Source organism: Panthera leo, chromosome F3, assembly GCF_018350215.1.
Source record: "Panthera leo isolate Ple1 chromosome F3, P.leo_Ple1_pat1.1, whole genome shotgun sequence".
NCBI classification, from domain to species: domain Eukaryota; kingdom Metazoa; phylum Chordata; class Mammalia; order Carnivora; family Felidae; genus Panthera; species Panthera leo.
The window spans coordinates 32,322,113-32,344,053 of record NC_056696.1 but is presented as its reverse complement, the minus strand read 5'-3'; the positions used below and the strand labels follow the sequence as shown (position 1 = coordinate 32,344,053).

The following is a 21,941-nucleotide window of genomic DNA, read 5'->3' as shown; positions in this document are numbered from 1 at the left end:
AGAGCTGAATTCTTTAGTACATAGAACTGAGAAAACTGAATAAGCAATGTGGAAAATAAATTGAGATTGCTACGTCACGTAATACATAAAAATACATATTTAATGTTTAAATTTAAAATTTTTTAAATGTTTATTTTTTGAGAGATAGAGAAAGAGTGTGAGCAGGGGAGGAGCAGAGAGAGGGAGACACAGAATTTGAAGCAGGCTCCAGGCTCTGAGCTGAGCTGTCAGCACAGAGCCCAATGCAGGGCTCAAACTCATGGACCATGAGATCATGACCTGAGCCAAAGTTGGACGCTTAACCGACTGAGCCACCCAGGCGCCCTAATGTTTTAAATATTCTAACATAGCTATAAAGGTACCAGAAGGAAAAAAGGAAGAATATTTTTATCATTTAGGTAAGGAAAAGAGCTTCCTAAACATATATAAAGCTCCATATAAAGCTTTATATATAAACATATATAAAGAACCATAAAGGAAAATAGTGACATAAATTCATTTTACTTATAAGTGGTATAAAAAATATAATTAAAAAGAAAACATGTTTAAATAAGAAAAATATTTTTCAACATTGAATCAATATCCCTTACATATAAAGAGCTCCTAGCACTGAATAAATGAAAGACAATCCATTAGAAAACTAGGCAAAATATGATGGTTTTTCTATTAGATTTCTCCACAACTAGATTGTAACCTCCTTAAAGGCAGAGTCAGTTTCTTATACCTAGATCTCTTTGGCTCAAACCCATAGGCCTACAGTAGGTAATCAATAAGTATTTGGCTGGCAACTTCTCCCTGCTGGCTTGGCACAACCACAGTAAGAAGCCTTTTCCTCAGCTTCTCTAATGGAGAAGCTGATCTAGAAGTCTCAAACATGAGGCCACCTGCCACACCACAAATTGTGAGGTCAGTCACATGCTGTGGAGAGTTACCCAGAGTGTCCTGCTTTCACTCAGAGCTCATACTTCATGATTTTCTTGTTTGAAAAATGGAAAAACTATGTGACTAGCACAAGAGCGACCCCCCAAATATTTACTGAATGAGTTCATTAATGATTGCCATTGATGTAACAAAATTATCCAACATACTGTGAATGAGTGAAGTAACAATACAAAACACATAGCACTACTAAAATGACTGGGTTTGTTCGTCAGGCTGGCCAACAGATAGAAAGAAATCTTTCAAATAATCCATCCTTGAAGATATTTAATAGTATTCCACACATTCATTCCAAAGCACACCAGGAAGCCTTTTGCTAATTACTCCCAATTCCTAAAAAGGAGGACAAACATTAATGCTTATCAACAGAAGATTCTTTCTACAAGGCTGTCCTTGCAAATACTAGTAAAGAATGAGAGAGAGGGAAAAAAAGCAACTCATTACGAGTTTACTAAAAAAGCCAATAAGAAAATCACCAGAATTAAATAGAATATATGAGCAAAGAGACTGAACAATTAACAAAGAAATGATCATTTTAAATGGAAGATAAATAGGAAAAAATACTTCAGTCTCACTAGCATTAAAAATACTCATTAAACAAAAAAAATTTAATTGTAGGCAATTTGATAAATTGAAAGTTATACTGCAGTGCTGGTGTAGTACAATGAGTCAGACTCAAAATCTGCAAGTGAACTTGGGAATGGGTTCAATTCTGAAACACTGTTTGGCAAAGTGTCTCAGGAACCTTAGTTCACATTCTCTGACAGTGTAATTCTTAACTTCTAGGAAATATTTCAGAATGTCAATAAATACCTTTACATGAAGATACCCACTTTGGCACTGTGTTTAATAAAGTTTAGAGCCTCATAAATATCCAACAAGGGAAGAAGTATTAACGAAATTCTTTTCTAAATTATATTTATGGGGAATTTTAATGAGGATATTTTTATGATAAAAGATTGATGTATGTATGACTTCAAGTTGTACACACGTCAGAGCCGCCTGGGTGGGTCTGTCAGTTCAGCTTCCGACTCTTGATTTCGGCTCCTGTCATGATCCCACAGCCCCCTGTTGTGCTCCACGCTGGGTGTAGAGCCTGCTTGAGATTCTCTCTCTCCCTCTGCCCCTCCCCCAATTCATGCACGCGAAAGAAAGAAAGAAAGAAAGAAAGAAAGAAAGAAAGAAAGAAAGAAAGAATACACATCAAAATCTCAATTATGTATCATGTGCAAGAAAAACCTAAACACGCCAAAACGTTAATAGCATAGTAGTATTTCTCTGAGTCTTTGGGGCAATTGTTTTTCTTCATATCTTCATGTGTTTCTCATAGTAAAAATGATTCAATTTAAAAATCAGAGAAACAAAATATAAATTCTTCTAGATGATGACATTTCACAGCTAAAAATCTCAACAGGGGTGACTTTTCTCCCGTGGGATTCTACACTGCTTTAAAATGCTGAGAGTTTCAGTCTATTGAACCAGACATTTTGTCTCCTCCCTCCTCTCCTCCCGCCCATTTCTGTTCAGTCTGCTCCTTGAGGGCATCACTGGTCAGTTCAGCCCCACGCTGCTCCCACCTCGGCTCTGATACCCTCTCTCTGAATCAAATGCTTCTTTTACTCATCTGCTTCTTGGTAACTACCAAGCCCTTTCAAAGTCACTCAACAAACATTCACAGAGCACCTCTTTTAACTGCGCTCTCTGCTACATACTGGGCACGTTCTACCTCAGGTCAGAAGTAGAGTTTCTGACAGGAAACGCGGTGCTTCCCACTTCCTGGGCACCACCCGGGGCCAAGCAGACGGAGGGGAGAGCCAGTCAGTGGGCACCAATGATGAAGTCCCCACACTCAGTCCTCCCCAGTCCTGGAGGAGACATCCTTGGATCTCTCTCCTTCATAACTGCCTCTTCCTCCCTCCCCCAGCAGGCCGCAACCATCTCGTCAAGGGAGGGGGGGTATCATTCTTAAGTGGGTCCCCGACCTCCAGTTTCCTATGCTCCATTCCATCTCCCCCACTCTACTGGAGTCATCTTTATAAAATGTAAATCTACTTATATATTTAACGTCCCCTCACCCCCATCCTCTTTCTCAACCAGTGTTCTTAAGGCGAATTCTAAACTCTATAATGTGCCTATGTTCCTGGTCCCTCCAAACCTCTCCAGCCTCAGTGGTTACCCCTTTACAGTGTATATGTTTATGTAATTACTCCATGAGTTTGGGGGGAGATTTGCTGTGTGTCAGGCACTGTGCTGGGTGCAGGGGATCCAGCCGTGCAGGAGACACACCCTGTAGGCATGGAGGTCAGTTTTCACTATAGCTGCCCTCTGTCCTGGCTGTGCAGCATGTGATACGTGCACAGCAGTACTGGCATCACCTAGGAGCAGAGGCTCAGACCCTTTCACAGGCCTACTGACCACAACTAGCACTGCAGTGTGCAGGTGGTTTCTTATGCATGTCAAAGTCTGAGAAGCCCTGCTTCGGGTCTCTTGAAACTTCAGTGCTTGCTCTCACCACATGCCTTTCATCAGCCCTGGCTACTCTTTGCCCTTCCCTCTGCCTAACTCCCACCCTCCCTCAGTTTCTGCATGATTTCCTGTCTGCTAGGGAGACTTCCTTCCCTGCCCTCCTAAGTTAGGGTTCAGTGACCTCCTCCAAATGGTGTCACCATCAAAACACACACACACACACACACACACACACACACACACACACACACACTTAGGAAGTAAGTATTTAAAAAAAGGAGGGGGGCACCTAGGTGGCTCAGTTCATTGAGCATCCGACTTTGGCTCAAGTCATGATCTCACAGTTAGTGGGTTCAAGCCCCACATCAGGCTCACTGCTGTCAGCCTGTCAGCACAGAGCCCACTTCAGATCCTCTCTCCCTCTCTCTCTATTCCTTCCCCACTTGCACTCACCCCAAGATAAATGAATATTAAAAACAAACAAACAACAATAAAAAACCACTTAGGGCTTCGTACCGTCTGTTGTACAGGCAGAGGCTGTGTCTGTCTTTTCATAACCACATCCCTAGCATAAAGCCTGTGTCTGACATAGAGTAGCAGGTCAATAAAAAAGCGGTTAAAAAAAAAAAAAGCACAGAATTCAGTGCAAATATAAAATTCCCAGGCTAAATAAATAATTTAAAGTTTCTAAATTCCTTAGGACAGGATGGGATTTGGAGGGGGGGGAGGGGGGGGCGGGGAGAGGGCTGGTGAACAGGTTCCTAGGAAGAAACCACCACTATCTGCATTTCATGCTGCATGTTTTAGATACAGGCCTAGCCTTTTATGGAACTCCCCACTGGCCCTCTAGACATTTTTGTATAAATCAGAAAGAGAAGCTCCTCCCTCAGCACAGATGTAACGCTAGGCTAGGGTGCACGGAGGATTCAGCACACAAACCACAAGCTGGTTTCCAGTTGCCACCCCCTCCCCCCATATAGGGTGTAGCCTGCACAACCATATATGGTGGCCCTGCCTTGTACCCACAGTGAGATAGTCCCAGTCTTGGAAGAATGGCCTTGGAACAAGTACTGGAAACCAGGTCCTGGCTCCACATGACCCTGAGAAAGGAATTTAACTTCTTATACAATGGATATCCATAACATCAGCCATGCCTACTGTATGGGGCTTAGAGAATCAACATTTTAAAATAGAGTGGAATCATACCTTCTACAGAGTCTATTTTCTGAAGTCAAAGGGTAAGGTAAAAATTTCAAATGACCAAATTACTCTTGAAAATTCCTTACCACCACTCAGGAAGTAAAGTCCCATGCTAGGCTGACGTGCCCCGCTGGAGACGGGCACGCAGCTGTCATTAAGCCTACCACAACCTGAAAGGAGGGAAGAGATGCTCATTCCTTGGTAGAACAATAGTTGAACTAATTGGCACACATATGTGGGCCATGTCTACCTGAAGTATAGAGTCACCCTCAGTGCAATGAGATGCTCGCAATACAAGGCCTTCAGCCCGGGAGGCAGCTGAGGGAACAGCAAGCGTCCCCCCTCCCATTGCATACCCCCTCTGGAGTACATACCCCCTGACGGGGCTAGCAAGTGAAATCACTGACTCCATTTAAATTAAGTTCCCCTTTCTCTCCTTTCTGTGCCAAACACATATAATTTGAACAAGTTAAATGCATAGTCTAACGAAGGTTGAAAACTCTGAAGCAAAATATAAATGCAAAGCATTATTTTTGTGACACACCTACCCAATTGGTATTCTGTGTCAAGGGGAAATCCACACTGTTCCGTACTCCCAGTGTGGAAAGGCTCCCAGTGTGGAAAACCTTGAACTGACTCCATTAGCTCAGGGCACATGTGCAGAGGAGAAGGCCAGTGTGCTCCTGTAAGAGCTCGTGCTTTGGGTTGTGTTCCCCATCAGCACAGAGCCATTCACAGTCTTCACCCCGCTCCTCTCCTGCCTAATAGCGAGGTAGGAACAAGACCTACTGGCTGAAAGAGGGAGATGGAACAAGGAGCCACATTAGCATCAAAGCTACAGGAACAACCCTCTTGGATTCATTGATGCCCTGAGGCAGTCTCTCAGATCAGCACCAGCACAGGCCACCAAACAAACAGTCCTCTCAGCTGACTGGTCCAACACTTGCAGAACTGAAGAAAAGTCCCAGCACCTTCCAGATAAAAGCAACATGTGCCCTTTGCTTTCCAGAGCAAAATGCATCACTCTGAATGCCACCAAAATAAACACTTATCTTCATGTGCTATCTGGGCCACGCGGGAAACATTGTATTGAACCTATGACCTACCATTCAATCCTACATAAAGAACAGAATGCTTTACAGACAAAATCGTTTTTTAAAAACAAAAGCAAAGTACTATTTAACATCTCTGCAGCTCTGCTATGACCACATGCCCCACGTTTCCATACTTCTAACATAGCTAATCCCCATTCAACAGGAAACCGCCTAAGAGAAAAGCAAGTTTTAAGCTGTGTATGGCTATTGATGTAAATTCTTCATTAATACACTTTGAGGAAGTATCGTAGCAAAAACAAATACATATTAACACCCCACTGTGAATATTAATACTGTCTCTGATGGAAAGCTGGGGTCATCAGGAGAAGAACTCTATTCAGAAACTGTATTTTTTTTAATGTTTTATTTATTTTTGAGAGAGAAGGAGAATGTGAGCAGAGCAAGGGCTGACAGTGAGAGGGACAAGGATCCAAAGCAGGCTCTGTGCTGAGAGCAGAGAGCCCGACACAGGGCTTGAACTCAAGAACTGTGAGATCACGACCTGAGCTGAAGTTGGGACACTCAAACCCTTCAGCCTCCCCTATTCAGAAACTCTTTTTTTTTTAATTCCAATATAGTTAAACATACAATGTTATATTAGTTTCAGGCATACAACATAGTAACTCAACAATTCTCTATATTACTCAGTGCTCATCAAGATAAGTGTACTCTTAATCCCCTTCACCTAATAAGGCATCTGACGGTGTTACCTACTGTGCTAGGTACTACGGAAGACAAATACAAAGAGGATCTGGCCAGAGTCACTGTCCCATGTCTTCCTTTCCCCCAAGAAGGCTTAAAGTCTACAAGCGCCTTGAGCCAACAGCTCACCATACAGGAAAAACACCAACTTGGCAGAAAAAGAGATCAAGAAGTCTTAATTGGTCGGTGACAAGTTCAAATGTTCCATAAGGATCAGGGTAACTCGGCAATCCAAACCTTTTATTCGAAACAGACACAACAGCCTCAGGTAACAACACTCAGCTGATGGAGGAAAAGAAAATGCAAGACAGTAACAAAGGAACAGGACCTCTTTTACTATCCCAAGTGCATAAATAAAGGTATGGTTCAGGATGGTCTTAATACTCACTGTTCTTCTTGTACATCAAAATTTCAAAGGAATTCATCTCATAGTTCTCAAATGTTTGTCGAACCTTTTCAATTGTGTCTTTATCAGTCAGCTCCCCATACATGAAACTGCAAATCAACCAAAAAGCTGAAGTTAGTTCCACAAATACTGACTATTGTACCATCATATGTTAAATATGTTTCCTATACCCAGCACTGTGATATGTGAAATGAACACACACACACACACACATACACACACACACACACAAATGGAAACATTCATTCAATCAAGAAAGCTTCACTAATTCAACTGTGACTGGCACTCTACCACTGCTCCCCAAAAATGAACAGTATAATAAGGAAGACACCCAGAAAAGTGTGGATCAGTTAACAGTATGACCAACACTTTTGGAATTACAGAATACAGGCACAGAGTGGTCAGTGAAGGCTTCCCAGGGTAGGGGCATATGAAATCTAAAGAGCAGGTAGAAATTAATGAGAAGAGGAAGGGAAAAAACATTCCAGGTAAAAGAAGAGCATATGCAAAGGCACAGAGGTTAAGAGTGAGGTTAATTCTGGAACCTGAATGTAGTTCAGTTCAGTGTGACTGGAATATACACAAGGTGGGGAGATTTCACAACAGATAACATAGAAATAAAAGCACAGACCAAATCATGAAGGAGCACATGGCATTACAAGCCATGTGAAGTCATTTAAACTTTATCTTGAAAGCAATGGGGTGGAGGGAGCAAACACTGGGAGGTTTGAAGCAAGACAGTTCCATAATCAGATTTGTATTTTAGAAATACAACTCAGCGAAACTTCCCAGAAAAGATGGCAGAATAAATGTGGGCCATATATTTTTCCTCTTCTAATTCCCAACAAAATAAACAAAAGAATGGGAAAAGAATCACGGAAATTCATCAGCCAAAGAATTGCACCAAAGGGTGCAATTTGATGCTCTAAACATTAAGGCAGAGCTGAGGAAAGAAACAGAAGATTCAGCCACTGTCTGTGAAGCTCTGTTTCCTACCCACCCCACCCCAGCCCACCCCCAAAAAAGCACCAGGTTTAAAAAATTGAAATGATAAAATCCTGTAACTCTTAGTACTGCTCACATTTGGAGAAAAGTAGACTAAGGCGGGACGGGGGTGGTGGAGATAAGTAACATGGAAGAAAATTAGAGAAAACCTCTAGATAGTAGATATTCCTACCGACTAATACTGGTTCTTAGCAGAGGCCCGAAAACTGCCAGGACTGTCCATTTTCCTGGGCCCCACCATGAATATGGTCTGAAGACCAAGATTTGTCCCTCTAGGAATAAGACACACCCCAACTAGGTGGAGTAAACCATGGCACGGGACACTAACAAAATGGAAGAGGACAAAAGCCATCTCTCAATGGGGCAGGAAAAGCCACTCCTGACCACCTCAGGCCTGCATGTGACCAGAAAAGAAGGACACCAACGCCCAGCCTCTGAATCTCGGGTAATGTGGAAGCAGTGGCGTGTGTTCCTAAACAATCCCATCTTCCAAAATTGTGCACGCGGAATGCAATCCAACTTTCTCTTGATGCCTTGAATCACAGAATCTTAGAATTTCAGAGCTACAAAGAACCTCAGAGGCAACCATCAACTCCAATGCTTCACTTGGCCTCATACTGGAACAGCCTTGAGCTTACTGTAGGCTTCTGCTTGCCAGCACTCTATAAAAAAAAAATGTGCCCTAGCTGTTGACTTTATAAATTCTGTGTCACTTGTGTTATTATGTCCCTTCCCAGCCCACTGAGAGACATTATTATCTATGGTTCACCTTGTGCTTCCCTCATGCAGCACTCTGCTTTTCATCTATGAATCAGGAAAACAGACAACCGAGCTTGTTGAATTACCTTTAAAAAGATGGTTAGATCAAGACTAAATTAGCCCTGCCTGAGAACAAGAGGACTTCTCCTAGGAGGTAAAAACGGAGCTCTGGGACCATCTTATATAGCCAGTTGCCTTTTTAGCTTTCTGCCACTTTCTCTGAGTTAATTTGCTAGATAAGTGACCCCCATTTACGTGACATGATGGTATACATGCTTGCAGTTTCCTTCACAAGGTAAAATGAATCCCTGTAAAATGGAGACTTGAAATAAGTGAAGTGCCATAATTACTCCCAGCTTCCATCAGTCTTATGTACTGTAATATAATGGTAGCCATAAGTTTCCTTTACCTGGACATTAGATTTCATATGCCTACAATGCAAGAAATAAGCAAAAGAGGTTCCTGAGCCATTAGGAATACAGTGAGCACAAAGGCATGTTTACTTTATTGTTAGGGAGGGGACACTTTCAGAGAATTAAATACGTTTCCTACAGTTGTGCATAAAAAGTTGGCTAACTTAAGTGTCTGATTATAGCCAATAAGAAACAAGAAGGGAAGGAAACGTTGCTTCAGTCACACCAAAAAGTGAAGCTAACTCTCCCGATTTGTTCCTATTGTATATGTGTATATACCGACGTAGACGCAGATATGGATGTAGATGCTTATGAGGAGAACCACAAATATAACAGAATTTTATGGCAGTATTTAAGAGCCATAATTTCCAAATCTTTGAGGGAAGAAGGGGAATCTTACATTTCCCATTTCCCAGACCCAAAACACCTAAAATATAAGAAAATGGTATTTTCAAAGCATTTAATACTCTTCACCAAACTAGTTACATGGCTGATTTAATACCATCAAAATGCAAACCAAAGACTATGCCTGTGTCAGACAGGTTTTGCCACCCTTCAGAGAGGAGTTGCTTTCTTGATCTGGCAGGTCTGGGAAAACGATTCCACTTAATGCAAACACCACTGAAGACAGAAGACTCCGAAGAAGGCAAGGAGTGAGAGAAGCCCAAGGCTGTGCTGAGCCAAGACCTTGCCAGGGCAGTGCAGGGGGCGTCTGGCACGGCCAGGGACAGGCTCTACTCTGCTTGCTCTGCTCTGCTCCACACCGTGAAGGTGCTTTAAAAGAGTGTTTCTAGCACCACAGCTCAAGGGTACAGCCTGGTTAGTAACCCGGTCAAATGCATAGGCTATGTGCACTGTTAGCATCATTTGCCTCTGTCTTTGAGGTTGTGACCGGAGATGTGACAGAATGATTCAGAAGGCAACAAAATCCTAGCTCTCCTCCCCTTTTCTGGTGAAAAGCCCTATGAACAAAGTCCTTGTTTCCAACATCATAGTGATTCTTCTCAAATAGTCATGTATTTTTTTAAATTAATTTAATCATTGGGGTGTCTGGGTGGCTCAATCAGCTAAGTGTCTGACCCTTGGTTTCAGCCCAGGTCATGATCTCACAATTCGTGCTGACAGCACAGAGCTTGCTTGAGATTCTCTCAATCTATCTATCTCTCTCTCTCTAAATAAATAAATAAATCTTAAAAAATTAATTTACTCATCTAAAATTTTATTTCATTTTCATTTAACTTTATTTAATCATCTTTCAAATCATGTAACATCTCACAAACTTTTGAATTCCTGTTTTATAAAGAAAATGACTTTCCTGAGTTTTTCTAGCACCCCTCCCCCACACCTCAGTGACTTCAAGTCCCTCATTTTGTACAGACCATGCTTTAAGGCTTCTTGGATTTCCCAGCATATTGCGTGAACTAGAGGTAATATTACCATAAACATTCCCGTATAAACATTAAATGAGAGAAAGGCAAATCCCACACCAAGTAAGCCATTTTTATTTTTCCAGAAAATACCAGGATAGACTGGTCAACAGAACAACCCCAAACATAAATACCTGCAGGTACTGCTTTTTTGCATCACTTCCGCCCTGTGATAGCCAGACAGCTTGCAAAATCCATCATTGCTGTACACGATAGGCCAGTCCACTATCTGGGCATTCCCCAACACAAAATTAGTATCTGTTAAGAAAAAAAAAAAAGAAGGAGAAAAGAAAAGAAAAGAAAAGAAAAGAAAAGAAAAGAAAAGAAAAGAAAAGAAAAGAAAAGGACATATGAGGCAAGACATTAGTTGAGATTCAATGAGGATATAAATAATGTCAACCAATCCAGGTATCTTTACTTCCCTCTAAAACAGTCTCTTCGACAGGAAAATGGCCCTGTGCAGAATACAAAAGAACAGTCCTTTAGAGCTGAATATTTGGAATCCAAATGCTAATGTTATTATAGTCCAAGAAGAAGTTAGCCAAGGAAGCATACTTAACCAACCAACCGATGAATCTTGCAGAGATCCAGTGATTCCCAGGAGATACATTCAAGTTCTAACTAATCTCAATGAATGTACACTGGTACTATGGAGCAAGAGAGAACATAAAAGGAATTTCTTCTGGGCTCCATCTAGCATCTTAGCCTTATCAGTCTTTTAGCCAAAAGCTACACGTTGGCCTTGTTGACCCTGAGTAGCATTTACCCATCCTAAGAGGAGACAGTCTTCTCAGGAGGCAGAGGAAGAGAGACAGAGGATCGCCTCGAGAAGCACACCAGATAGCCCTCCTCTTGGTAAGGAAGTGACTAGACACCCCCCCCCCCATACTAGAGCCTTGCAGAACCTGATCAAGAGGCTCGCGATGGCAAAAGGTTTCTTGCTGATTTTGAGATTTTTGTAGCAGCAGACGCCACGTGTCAGAGCTCTTTCACTGACCACCAGCCCACGTTCACTTCAGATGCAGGGATGAAGTCAGCAGGTATGGCTGCTCAGTGGGTTCTCATCACTTCCCACATTTCTGAAAATCAAAAGCCTTCAGTATTTTCTGTGCTCTATCAACTGTCCCTTTTTTTCTCTTCAAGACCTTAAATTAAGCAAATAACATCCAGAATTTAAATATAATCATTTTTAGCTTGGCTCTCTCCTCTCCACAGAATACTTACCCCTTCCTCAAGAAAAGAAAGAACATGCACAAACCCTTCTTTATTGTAAACTGATGGGGGTTTGTTTGTGTATGTGTACTGGATAGAGTGAAACAGTAGTGACATATAATATCTTCATTTAATTGGGAGGTTAATTTTGTTCTAGTACAGCATTTATTATTTATTCACAACATGGGTAACCATCCTTCCTATCTATGTGGGGAGGAGTGGAGGAATGAAAGGGAGGAGAAATAACTAAATACAGTAATCTACTTTTGAGAATGTTTTCATCTATTTAAAAGGAACATAAAACACAACTTTCATGAAGTTAATCTATAAACCTGTTAAATTTATAAATAAGCTTTTATTGAAAATCTACAACCAGTCTTTCCCTCTGTCTCTCCCATATAGTCATGAATACTTGTTGAGTGCCCACTAGGTACCAACCACCTTATAAGACCCTGGAGATATCCAGCCTGATGCAATATGGTCCATGCACTCCAGGAACTTATCAGGACAAGAAGATGTGCACAACCAACTGAAGAAAGCAGTAACAAACTGATTAACTCCAAGGTGGGCAAAGAATTGTGTCTCAGAGGGGTCATATATGAACTTGTTCTAGTCTGGAAAGATGAGTAAGACTCATTCAAACATTGTGAATGCTTAACATGTATGATACAAAAACAATATTTAGAGAAACGAAAATATGATGCCTGCCTTTGGTAAGGCTGTGGGAGAAAGGGAACATTCCAGGCTGAGAAGCAACATGAGCAAAGGTCTGACAGCATGGAACACATAAAGACAGGTGTAGACAAACAAAGGTCAGTCAGGAAGATTGGGGAATGAGCCCAAATACCAGACTGGGATGGGTCTTGACTATCATAGATTTTCGACTTTGTTCTGGAGACAGAATAACTCTTTATATGTTGGTCTTTTCTTCCCGAATAATTCACATTTCTTGAAAAGAACAACTAAGCCTTTAAAAAAAGCACAACATTCACTAAATCACCCCTGAGTGTATATGAAGTCCAGTCAGTTTAACTATCTCTCTTGTTGAGTAAAATTGTCAGTAATTTCCTTCAAAGACTTAGAGCAGTTGAAGAAAACTGAGTGAGCTTTTTCATGGCTAGTGCCCCACTAAAGCTATGTGTTAAGAGGGAATAAGAGCCAGTTATAGATAATAATTGACTGCTTGTGTTTATTTTCTCTCCTCTCTAGGCACCATTAAAATAAAATTAAATGAATTAAAAAGGTAAAAATCCACAAAAATTAGAGGAAAAGAAAACAGAAAAAAAATGACTATGGAAGAAGCAGAAATAATACAGGAAACAAAAAGAACTTTAAAAAAAAAAAAAAGATCCCCAATTAGCATCCTTAGAGAGATTCAAGAGATATTACATCCATAAAACAAGAACAGGATGACAAAGAAAAAAAAAATAAGAGAACATGTAAGACCTCCTGTAAATTAAAAGTGAGTAATTAAAAATTCAATGTAAATGTTAGAAGATAAAGTCTTGCAGAGAGTAGCACAGAAAAACACAAGAAATATTTTTTAAAAAAATAAGACACCCTGATGAACAGGGATGCAAAATTCCTCAACAAGATATTAGCCAACCAGATCCAACAATACACTTAAAAAATTATTCACCACGACCAAGCAGGATTTATACCTGGGATGCAGGGCTGGTTCAATATCCACAAAACAATTAACGTGATTCATCACATCAATAAAAGAAAGGACAAGAAATATGATCCTCTCAATAGATGCAGAGAAAGCATTTGATAAAATACAGCATCCTTTCTTGATAAAAACCCTGAAGAAAGTAGGGATAAAAGGAGGATAGCTTGAGATCATAAAAGCCATATATGAACAACCCAACACTAATATCATCCTCAATGGGGAAAAACTGAGAGCTTTCCCCCTAAGGTCAGGAACAAGACAGGGATGTCCACTCTCACCACTGTTATTCAACATAGTATTGGAAGTCTTAGCCTCTGCAATCAGACAACACAAAGAAATAAAAGGCATTCAAATCAGCCAGGAGGAAGTCAAACCTTCACTCTTCGCAGATGACATGGAACTCTACAAGGAAAACCCAAAAGATTCCACCAAAAAACTGCTAGAACTGATCCATGAATTCAGCAAAGTTGCAGGATATAAAATCAACGCACAGAAATCAGTTGCATTCCTATACACCAACAATGAAACAGAAATCAAGGAATCGATCCCATTTACAGTTGCACAAAAAAAAACCCATAAAATACCTAGGAACAAATCTAACCAAAGAGGTGAAAAATCTATACACTGAAAACTATAGAAAGCTTACGAAAGAAATTGAAGAAGACACAAAAAAATGGAAAAAGATTCCATGCTCCTGGATAGGAAGAACAAATATTGTTAAAATGTCGATACTACCCAAAGCAATCTACATATTCAATACAATCCCTATCAAAGTAACACCAGCATTCTTCACAGAGCTAGAACAAATGATCCTAAAATGTGTATGGAACCAGAAAAGACCCCAAATAGCCAAAGCAATCTTGAAAAAGAAAACCAAGGCAGGAGGCATCACAATCCCAGACTTCAAGCTGTACTACAAAGCTGTAATCATCAAGACAGTATGGTACTGGCCCAAGAACAAACACTCAGATCAATGGAACAGAATAGAGAACCCAGAAATGGACCCACAAACGTATGGCCAACTAATCTTTGACAAAGCAGGAAAGGATATCCAATGGAATAAAGACAGTCTCTTCAGCAAGTGGTGCTGGGAAAACTGGACAGTGACATGCAGAAGAATGAACCTGGACCACTCTCTTACACCGTACACAAAAAGAAACTCAAAATGGAATGAAGACCTCAATGTAAGACAGGAAGCCATCAAAATCCTAGAGGAGAAAGCAGGCAAAAACCTCTTTGATCTTGGCCGCAGCAACTTCTTACTCAACACGTCTCCAGAGGCAAGGGAAACAAAAGCAAAAATGAACTACTGGGACCTCATCAAAATAAAAAGCTTTTGCACAGCAAAGGAAACAATCAGCAAAACTAAAAGGCAACCAACGGAATGGGAGAAGATATTTGCAAATCACATATCAGATAAAGAGTTGGTATCCAAAATCTACAAAGAACTTATCAAACTCAACACCCAAAAAACAAATAATCCAGTGAAGAAATGGGCAAAAGACACGAATAGACACTTCTCCAAAGACATCCAGATGGCCAACCGACACATGAAAAAATGCTCAGCATCACTCATCATCAGGGAAATACAAATCAAAACCACAGTGAGATACCACCTTACACCTGTCAGAATGGCCAACATGAACAACTCAGGCAACAACAGATGTTGACAAGGAATCGGAGAAAGAGGATCTCTTTTGCATTGTTGGTGGGAATGCAAACTGGTGCAGCCACTGTGGAAAACAGTATGGAGCTTCCTCAAAAAACTAAAAATAGAACTACCCTATGACCCAGCAATTGCACTACTAGGCATTTATCCACGGGATACAGGTATGCTGTTTCAAAGGGACACATGCACCCCCATGTTTATAGCAGCACTATCAACAATAGCCAAAGTATGGAAAGAGCCCAAATGTCCATCGATGGATGAATGGATAAAGAAGATGTGGTGTGTATATGTATTATTCCGCAATCAAAAAGAATGAAATCTTGCCATTTGCAACTACGTGGCTGGAACTGGAGGGTATTATGCTAAGTGAAATTAGTCAGAGAAAGACAAAAATCCTATGACTTCACTCATATGAGGACTTTAAGAGACAAAACAGATGAACATAAGGGAAGGGAAACAAAAATAATATAAAAACAGGAAGGGGGACAAAACAGAAGAGACTCATAAATATGGAGAACAAACTGAGGGTTACTGGAGGGGTTGTGGGAGGGGGGATGGGCTAAATGGGTAAGGAGCATTAAGGAATCTACTACTGAAATCATTGTTGCACTATATGCTAACTAATGTGGATGTAAATTTTAAAAAAGAAAAAAGAAAATAAAAAAGAAATAAGACAGAGAGGACCAATCCAAGAGGAACAATTTGACTCCTAACAGGAACAGCAGAAAGAACAACATGAGAAAAAGCCAGAGACATTTTTTTTTAATGAAAACAATCAAATGTAGAATAAAGATATTCAGATGTGCAAAGAGCTAGGAAAATTATTTCTCACATATTCTTCCTCAGGAAGTTACTTGGGGATGTGTATCAGCAAAGTGAAGGAGTAAGGAAAGAAGACAACATGTGAACTAGAAGGAAGAGTGGCTCTAAATACAGAAAGCAGGAAGGAAGCTAATAGAAAGATTTAGCACAGAATCGTTCAGAGAACAGAAGTTCCAGAAGGGTTATCTAGGGAAAGAGGAAGTCAGGTTCTGATAACTTTCTTGATCACCTGAAACAACATAAAAAGTCAATATGGTTATTATAATTTGGGGAAGAGAGGCAGGAAAAATTAGAAGCATCAAAGAAAACAAAAGCTGTGCAAGAAAGGAAACCAAATCACACTATGTCATTATCACTCTCACAACAGTGTAAACACCTTATTAATATCCAATATTTAAAACCAACATATGGTCAAGGCATGAAATACTTAACTATAAGTATCTGAATATAACTGTATCAATTCCAACACTGTGAAAATGCAAATGATAAGTTGAGAGAGAGAAGTGAGAACAATCATGGGACGGTGTCTAGTGGTGACATAATAAAAAAGAAAGGTATATAGGAGCGCCTGGGTGGCTCTGTCAGTTAAGTGTCTAAGTCTTGAATTTGGCTCAAGTCATGATCCCAGGGTCATGGGATCCAACCCCAAGTTGGGCTCCATGCTAGGTATGGAGCCAGCTTGAGATTTTCTCTCTCTCTGCCCCTCCCCTGCTCATACTCATTTTCTCTCCTTCTGTCAAGAAAGAAAGAAAGAAAGAAAGAAAGAAAGAAAGAAAGAAAGAAAGAAAGAAAGAGGAAGAAAGAGAGGGAGGAAGGAAGAAAGAGAGGGAGGAAGGAAGAAAGAGAGAGAGGAAGGAAGAAAGAGAGGGAGGAAGGAAGGAAGGAAGGAAGGAAGGAAGGAAGGAAGGAAGGAAGATTTTCCTTAAAGTTGCAAAGATAACCAATAAAGGAGTAAAATAATTGTATTAGGAGAAAAGGGTAGAAAGTAAATAAAGTGAGATAAAAACTCAGCTAAATTAACTGAAGTCAACAGCTAATAGCTAAAAGTGATAAATCTAGAAATAGCTGTAATGCATATTATTTAGAGACATGGCAGAAACTATAAGAAGAAACAGCTAAAATTAGAGTATGTGACTTCTGGTGAGCAGGATAGGCAAAGGGACAAGGCATGGGATGATTCTTTTTCTTCATAAGCTCTTCAGTTTGATTTTTTTCAACCAAGAATGTCTATTACTTTGATAAAAATATGTATATTCTTAATTTTTAATGAACTTAATCAGAAAAAATTAACTTATTGATTAATTTTTTTATTTGCTAAAAAATGAGAACAGGATACACTCAAGCTCCAGATATCACTGCAATTTCCCATAACTGCATTCTGGCCATCCCTGAAATGTGCTCACCCTTCCTCAAGCATTTCCATTGTCCCTGGGGTGCAGATAACAGCCTTATCTGGGAAAAACCACATCTCCTAGTATCTTCTTGGACTTCAGAAAGGAAATAGAAAAATAGGAAGTAGTGTAGGAATAGAAACATCAACCTACTGATCATCCAGTCAGAGGATTTCTCAATCATAGATTTCAAAATTCCAAAATAGTTCTCTCTCACTGTTAACCCAAGCAAGAAATTATAGTTGGCAGGGAGCAAGATTCCCTTGTCACTATGTGATAGAAGATTTAGGAATTCCCTCTTTACTGAAGGATGTGGACTGAATGAAGGAAAGAATTCTAGTCCTAGTCACAAAGTCATTTGCCTCCAACAGGAGAGAAATTCTTCCTCCTTCCCCTGCCTCTCCCTTGCACACACGTATATCCTACTATGGTTGGCTGGAAAGGGAGAATATTCTAGATTCCCTTCAATTCCTAAGCTACAAATAATTGACCTGCAAATTGACTTCCAAAATCCAATCTATTTATAAATTGTGGGCTACCTATACAAATAACATCACATGTATCATTAGAAACTAAGAGATTCCACATAGGCAATATTCCAGGTATTAATAATAATGTATACCATTTATTGTTATCTGTGCCAGGCTCTGTACTGAGACTTTATCACATATTAAGGTGGGGTTTTTTAACGATTGTAACAATCTTTGTGAGGTGGTATTAGTTTACTAAAGGAAGTGTCATGGATTTCATCATTTTACTCATGAGTACACTGAGCCTCTGCAGACACAGTCAGTCATAGCAGGTTAGAGTTAGGATTTGAATCCAGGACTTCAAAATCCATGCTTTTAATCATCATATTACATCATCTCTCTCTTACACCATTAAGTACTAAAATCAGACCATTTCTATGAAAATCTTTGTAACACATTAATAATTTTCCTTCCTATAAAAATACTAAGTATAATGAGACCTTTAATTGATGAGTCAATAATGCCATTATTGTTATCATATATCATGATTCTATCTTGTGATCTACAATGATGTCCTCAGGAAATATTGATGTGGGTAGAAGCAATTGTTTCTCATCTAAATGTTTGGGCTCTTCTGTCTACTTTTCAATGTTTTGTCTCTTTCCTCACTTGCAAATTATCACTTCCCACTTCTTAAAACATAGTATGCTGACCTATTCTATAACAGCACTGCTTCCACACAGTGATAGAAGAGAAGGGACAGGAGAGGAGGGGACACTTTGTGCCTGGATCCCCATCTGACATCTGTGGAGAGGACACCACACTGGCAACTTAAAGGTGCTGCAGAGTAAACCTAGCTGTATTAGCCTCCTGAGCACCGCCTCAGCTCTTATGGAGTCTGGAAAGGATCCAGAAGCTTCCAACTATGCCACTAGTGCTGAAGTTGCATAAGCAGATGGTTATCACAGTGGAGTGAAGCGACCCAGTAGCCAAAGGCTGTGTGTCAAACTGCCCCACTTGGGGGTTCAGGCAAATATCAGAGATGAGCTGCACAGTCATTGGGGGCCTAGATCGGATCAAGTTACATACACACACACGCATTTACACACATACACATAACAGACACATATACAAACACATACACATATACACACACACACAAGGGAGTATGTGTTGGGTTGAGGCAGGGCATCAAGTTCTGTTGCCTCCACCCCACACACCATCATGGGGAAAAGCAATGGGAAGGGCAGAACTGGATTCTGAGCACAAGAGACTAAGTCACCTAAAAAAGAATAGTTAAGGGGCACCTGGGTGGCTCAGTCGATTAAGCGTCCGACTTCGGCTCGGGTCATGATTTCATGGTTTGTGGCTTCGAGCCCCGCATTGGGCTCTATACTGACAGCGCGGAGCCTGGAGCCCACTTCGGATTCTGTGTCTCCCCCTCTCTCTGCCCCTCCCCCCTCTCCCTCTTTCTCTCTCAAAAATAATAAACACCTTAAAAAAAGAATAGTTAAAATGGAAGAGCTGGAGATACTACTAACTGGGATATTCATAATCTCCCTTTGCTGTTGAGTGGAGCGGGAGCTTCTGAGGGAGATAAGATTTGTTAAATAAAATAAAGGAGTGGACCTAGGTGGGTCTGAGTCAATTTGCTACCATGCCTCCAGAAGTATGTCTGCAAAAGAGATAGGTTCAGAAAGTGGGAATCCCCTGAAAAAAAGTGCAATAAATTCTGGTGCAAGAACCCCATGACAGCACTTTTGCTTAACCAAGTCTTAATTCCTCCAGGTGGTTGGCTATGTTCCCGCTGGTCTTCACCAGCCAAAGAAGAGGGCTCTAGTGAAGTGACATGGACTTTCTAGTCAAATGGAGAGACATGCACTACATATCCAAACATAAATGACTCTGGGATTATTTACTATTTTCCAAGCTGAATATATGAAAATTTATTTCAAAGCCAAACAAAACTTAATTAGGTAAGTATCCCACTGCATGAACAAAACATCAAAAAACAGACTGCCGCAGAACTGGCCCGATCTGGGTATAAGTGATTTGGAGATTGTAAACTGGAAAATGTTGGGATATCTGCCATTCTTCATCAGTGAAAAGGGCATCATCACCTTCAAGACTGCATGTATTAACAGTCACTGGATCATTACTCCATAAGGTAGACAGACACTGGTATTAATCCATTTTTATAGACATTGTACAAAGGCTTAGTAAATCGAAGAAACTTTCCCTAGGTCATATGTCTGGTAGAGCTGGGACTGTCTAACACTGTATCAGTGTTCTCCACAGAAACAGAACCAATAGGAGGTGTGTGTGTATGTGTATGTGTGTGCGTATTTATATATGTAAAGAAAGAGGGAAAGATTTATGATAAGGAATTGGCTCATGTGATTATAAAGGCTGACAAGTCCCAAGATCTGCAGTTGGCAAGCTGGAGACCCAAGAGACATAATGGTGTAGTTCCAGTTCAAGTCTAAATGCCTAAGAAACAAGAGAGCTGATGGTGTAGGCCAAGGAAGAGCCAATGTTTCAGTTCAAACCCAAAGGCAGAGAGAAACTAATGTCTCAGCTTAAAAGTAGTCAGACAAAAGGGGAAAGTCAGCCTTTTGTTCTATTCAGGCCTTCACCTTATTAGATGAAACCCACTCACAGTAGGGAGAGCAATCTGCTTTATTCAGTCTACTGATAGAAAAGTTACACTCATCTAAAACCATCGCAGAAACACCCAGAAAAATATTTGACCAAATATCTTGACATATTCTAACCAAGTCAAGTTTACACACAAAAATTAACCATCACAAACACTAAAGCCAATGCTCTTAACTGTATAATGCCCTGCAGTAATCTTTAACAGAAATCAGCAGAACCATAGCTCACAAATTCTGCAGCTCCCTCAAAGTCCTTGGTAGTACTCCAGGACTCTAGATTTGGCAGAATACAGTACCTCTATAAAGCTCTACTTTGATAAATAGCTTTTATGATAAATAGCTTTTTATGATAAATAGCTATTTATCTTTCCATGCCTGGGGCTTCCACTGAGAGAAAGGAGTATCTACCCATCCCCAGAAAGAAGTGTTAAAATGAATACTTTGACCTCCTTCTTCACCCCCCTCATTTATACCTGCCTAAGTAGATTGATCAAGCTATCAATAGGTATCTCAAGGGCAAGGGGAATCCACTCTGAGCATCTTGACCTCTCAGACTTGCCTGTGCCTGGTGTGGTAGGGGAAGCCAGGGCCTGAACTACTTCTCTCAGAACCCATTTGTGGCAGCCCTCTGTTCTGTCATCTCCAGCTTCTTGGCCTAGGAGTAGGTCAGTGACTCATGGTCTAGAGGTCAAAGTCCAGGCTTGAGGAGGGAGACAGGTGTGCAGCATGTTCCCTTGTCCAGTTTAATAGTTATAAATCTGATACTGTATTTTGACCTTCATGTGGCTCCTTCAGAGAGTCTTCACTTGGGTAAAAATCTGGAGGGATAAAGGTTAAAGGCTCTCCAACACATTGACGCAGATTAAGGCTCCAAGAGACCAAAGGTTATTCAGAGGTCATCTGCTTTCCTGCCTCCTGGCACTATCAAACCAATCACTGGTTACAGTCTTCATAAAATACCTACAAAGGAAGAGGCAATACAATCCCTTCCAGAGCATTGCTGGTGCTTTATAAGCCTTTTCACCTTCTCTCTTCTTTTAGTAGGGACCAGCCCCTTACATGTCTCAGGCCCGTGGCTCTGACAACTGGTACGGTCAGTTGAGATTATACTGGTAGCCCCCAATAAACCATGCCTCCTCACATTCATGCCCTTATTTATTATTTAGTTCTCTCATCTTAAATCTGGGTGGGCCTGTGATTTGCTCTGACCAACAGACTGCGGTAGAATGGATGCTATGCCAATCCCAGGCCTACACATTTAAGGTCCAGAAGCATCTGCTTCTGCACTCTTGGGAGCCCTGAGCTGCCAGGTGAGCCGAGAGCTATACATCTGGAGACACCATATGGAGAATCTACAAGCACAGGGCACCAAGTAGGACAGAGGCCATGAGATTAAACAGAGAAGCACCAAGGAACCTCGTCAACAATTAGAACTAATGGGAGAATGGGGAGGGGGTGGGTAAAAGACACCCTATTAATCCACCCTTCCCCAGCAATCCCTAGGGTCCCCAGAGCACCGTCTGAAAGAACAGCCATGGGGACAACCACAAGGTGGGTCCTAGTGGCAGCACTGTCCCTAATGAGCTGTGTGAATGTCACTTCAGATCTAGGGATCTCAGTGGAGGCAAACTAGTTTT

The 21,941-nt window shown here is 40.8% G+C and overlaps 1 protein-coding gene across 2 annotated transcripts in view; it reads right to left on the bottom strand.

The window, feature by feature from the left end:
* The window catches only part of KCNH1 (potassium voltage-gated channel subfamily H member 1), a 462,687-nt gene that overhangs the window by 335,079 nt on the left and 105,667 nt on the right, over positions 1-21,941 (bottom strand). For both annotated transcript variants that reach the window (XM_042926295.1, XM_042926297.1), the window contains 2 exons: positions 10,546-10,669; positions 6,790-6,896 (listed from right to left, as the gene is read on the bottom strand). In XM_042926295.1, the coding sequence (XP_042782229.1) occupies positions 6,790-6,896; positions 10,546-10,669 (231 nt within the window). The remainder of the gene's footprint in view (positions 1-6,789; positions 6,897-10,545; positions 10,670-21,941) is intronic.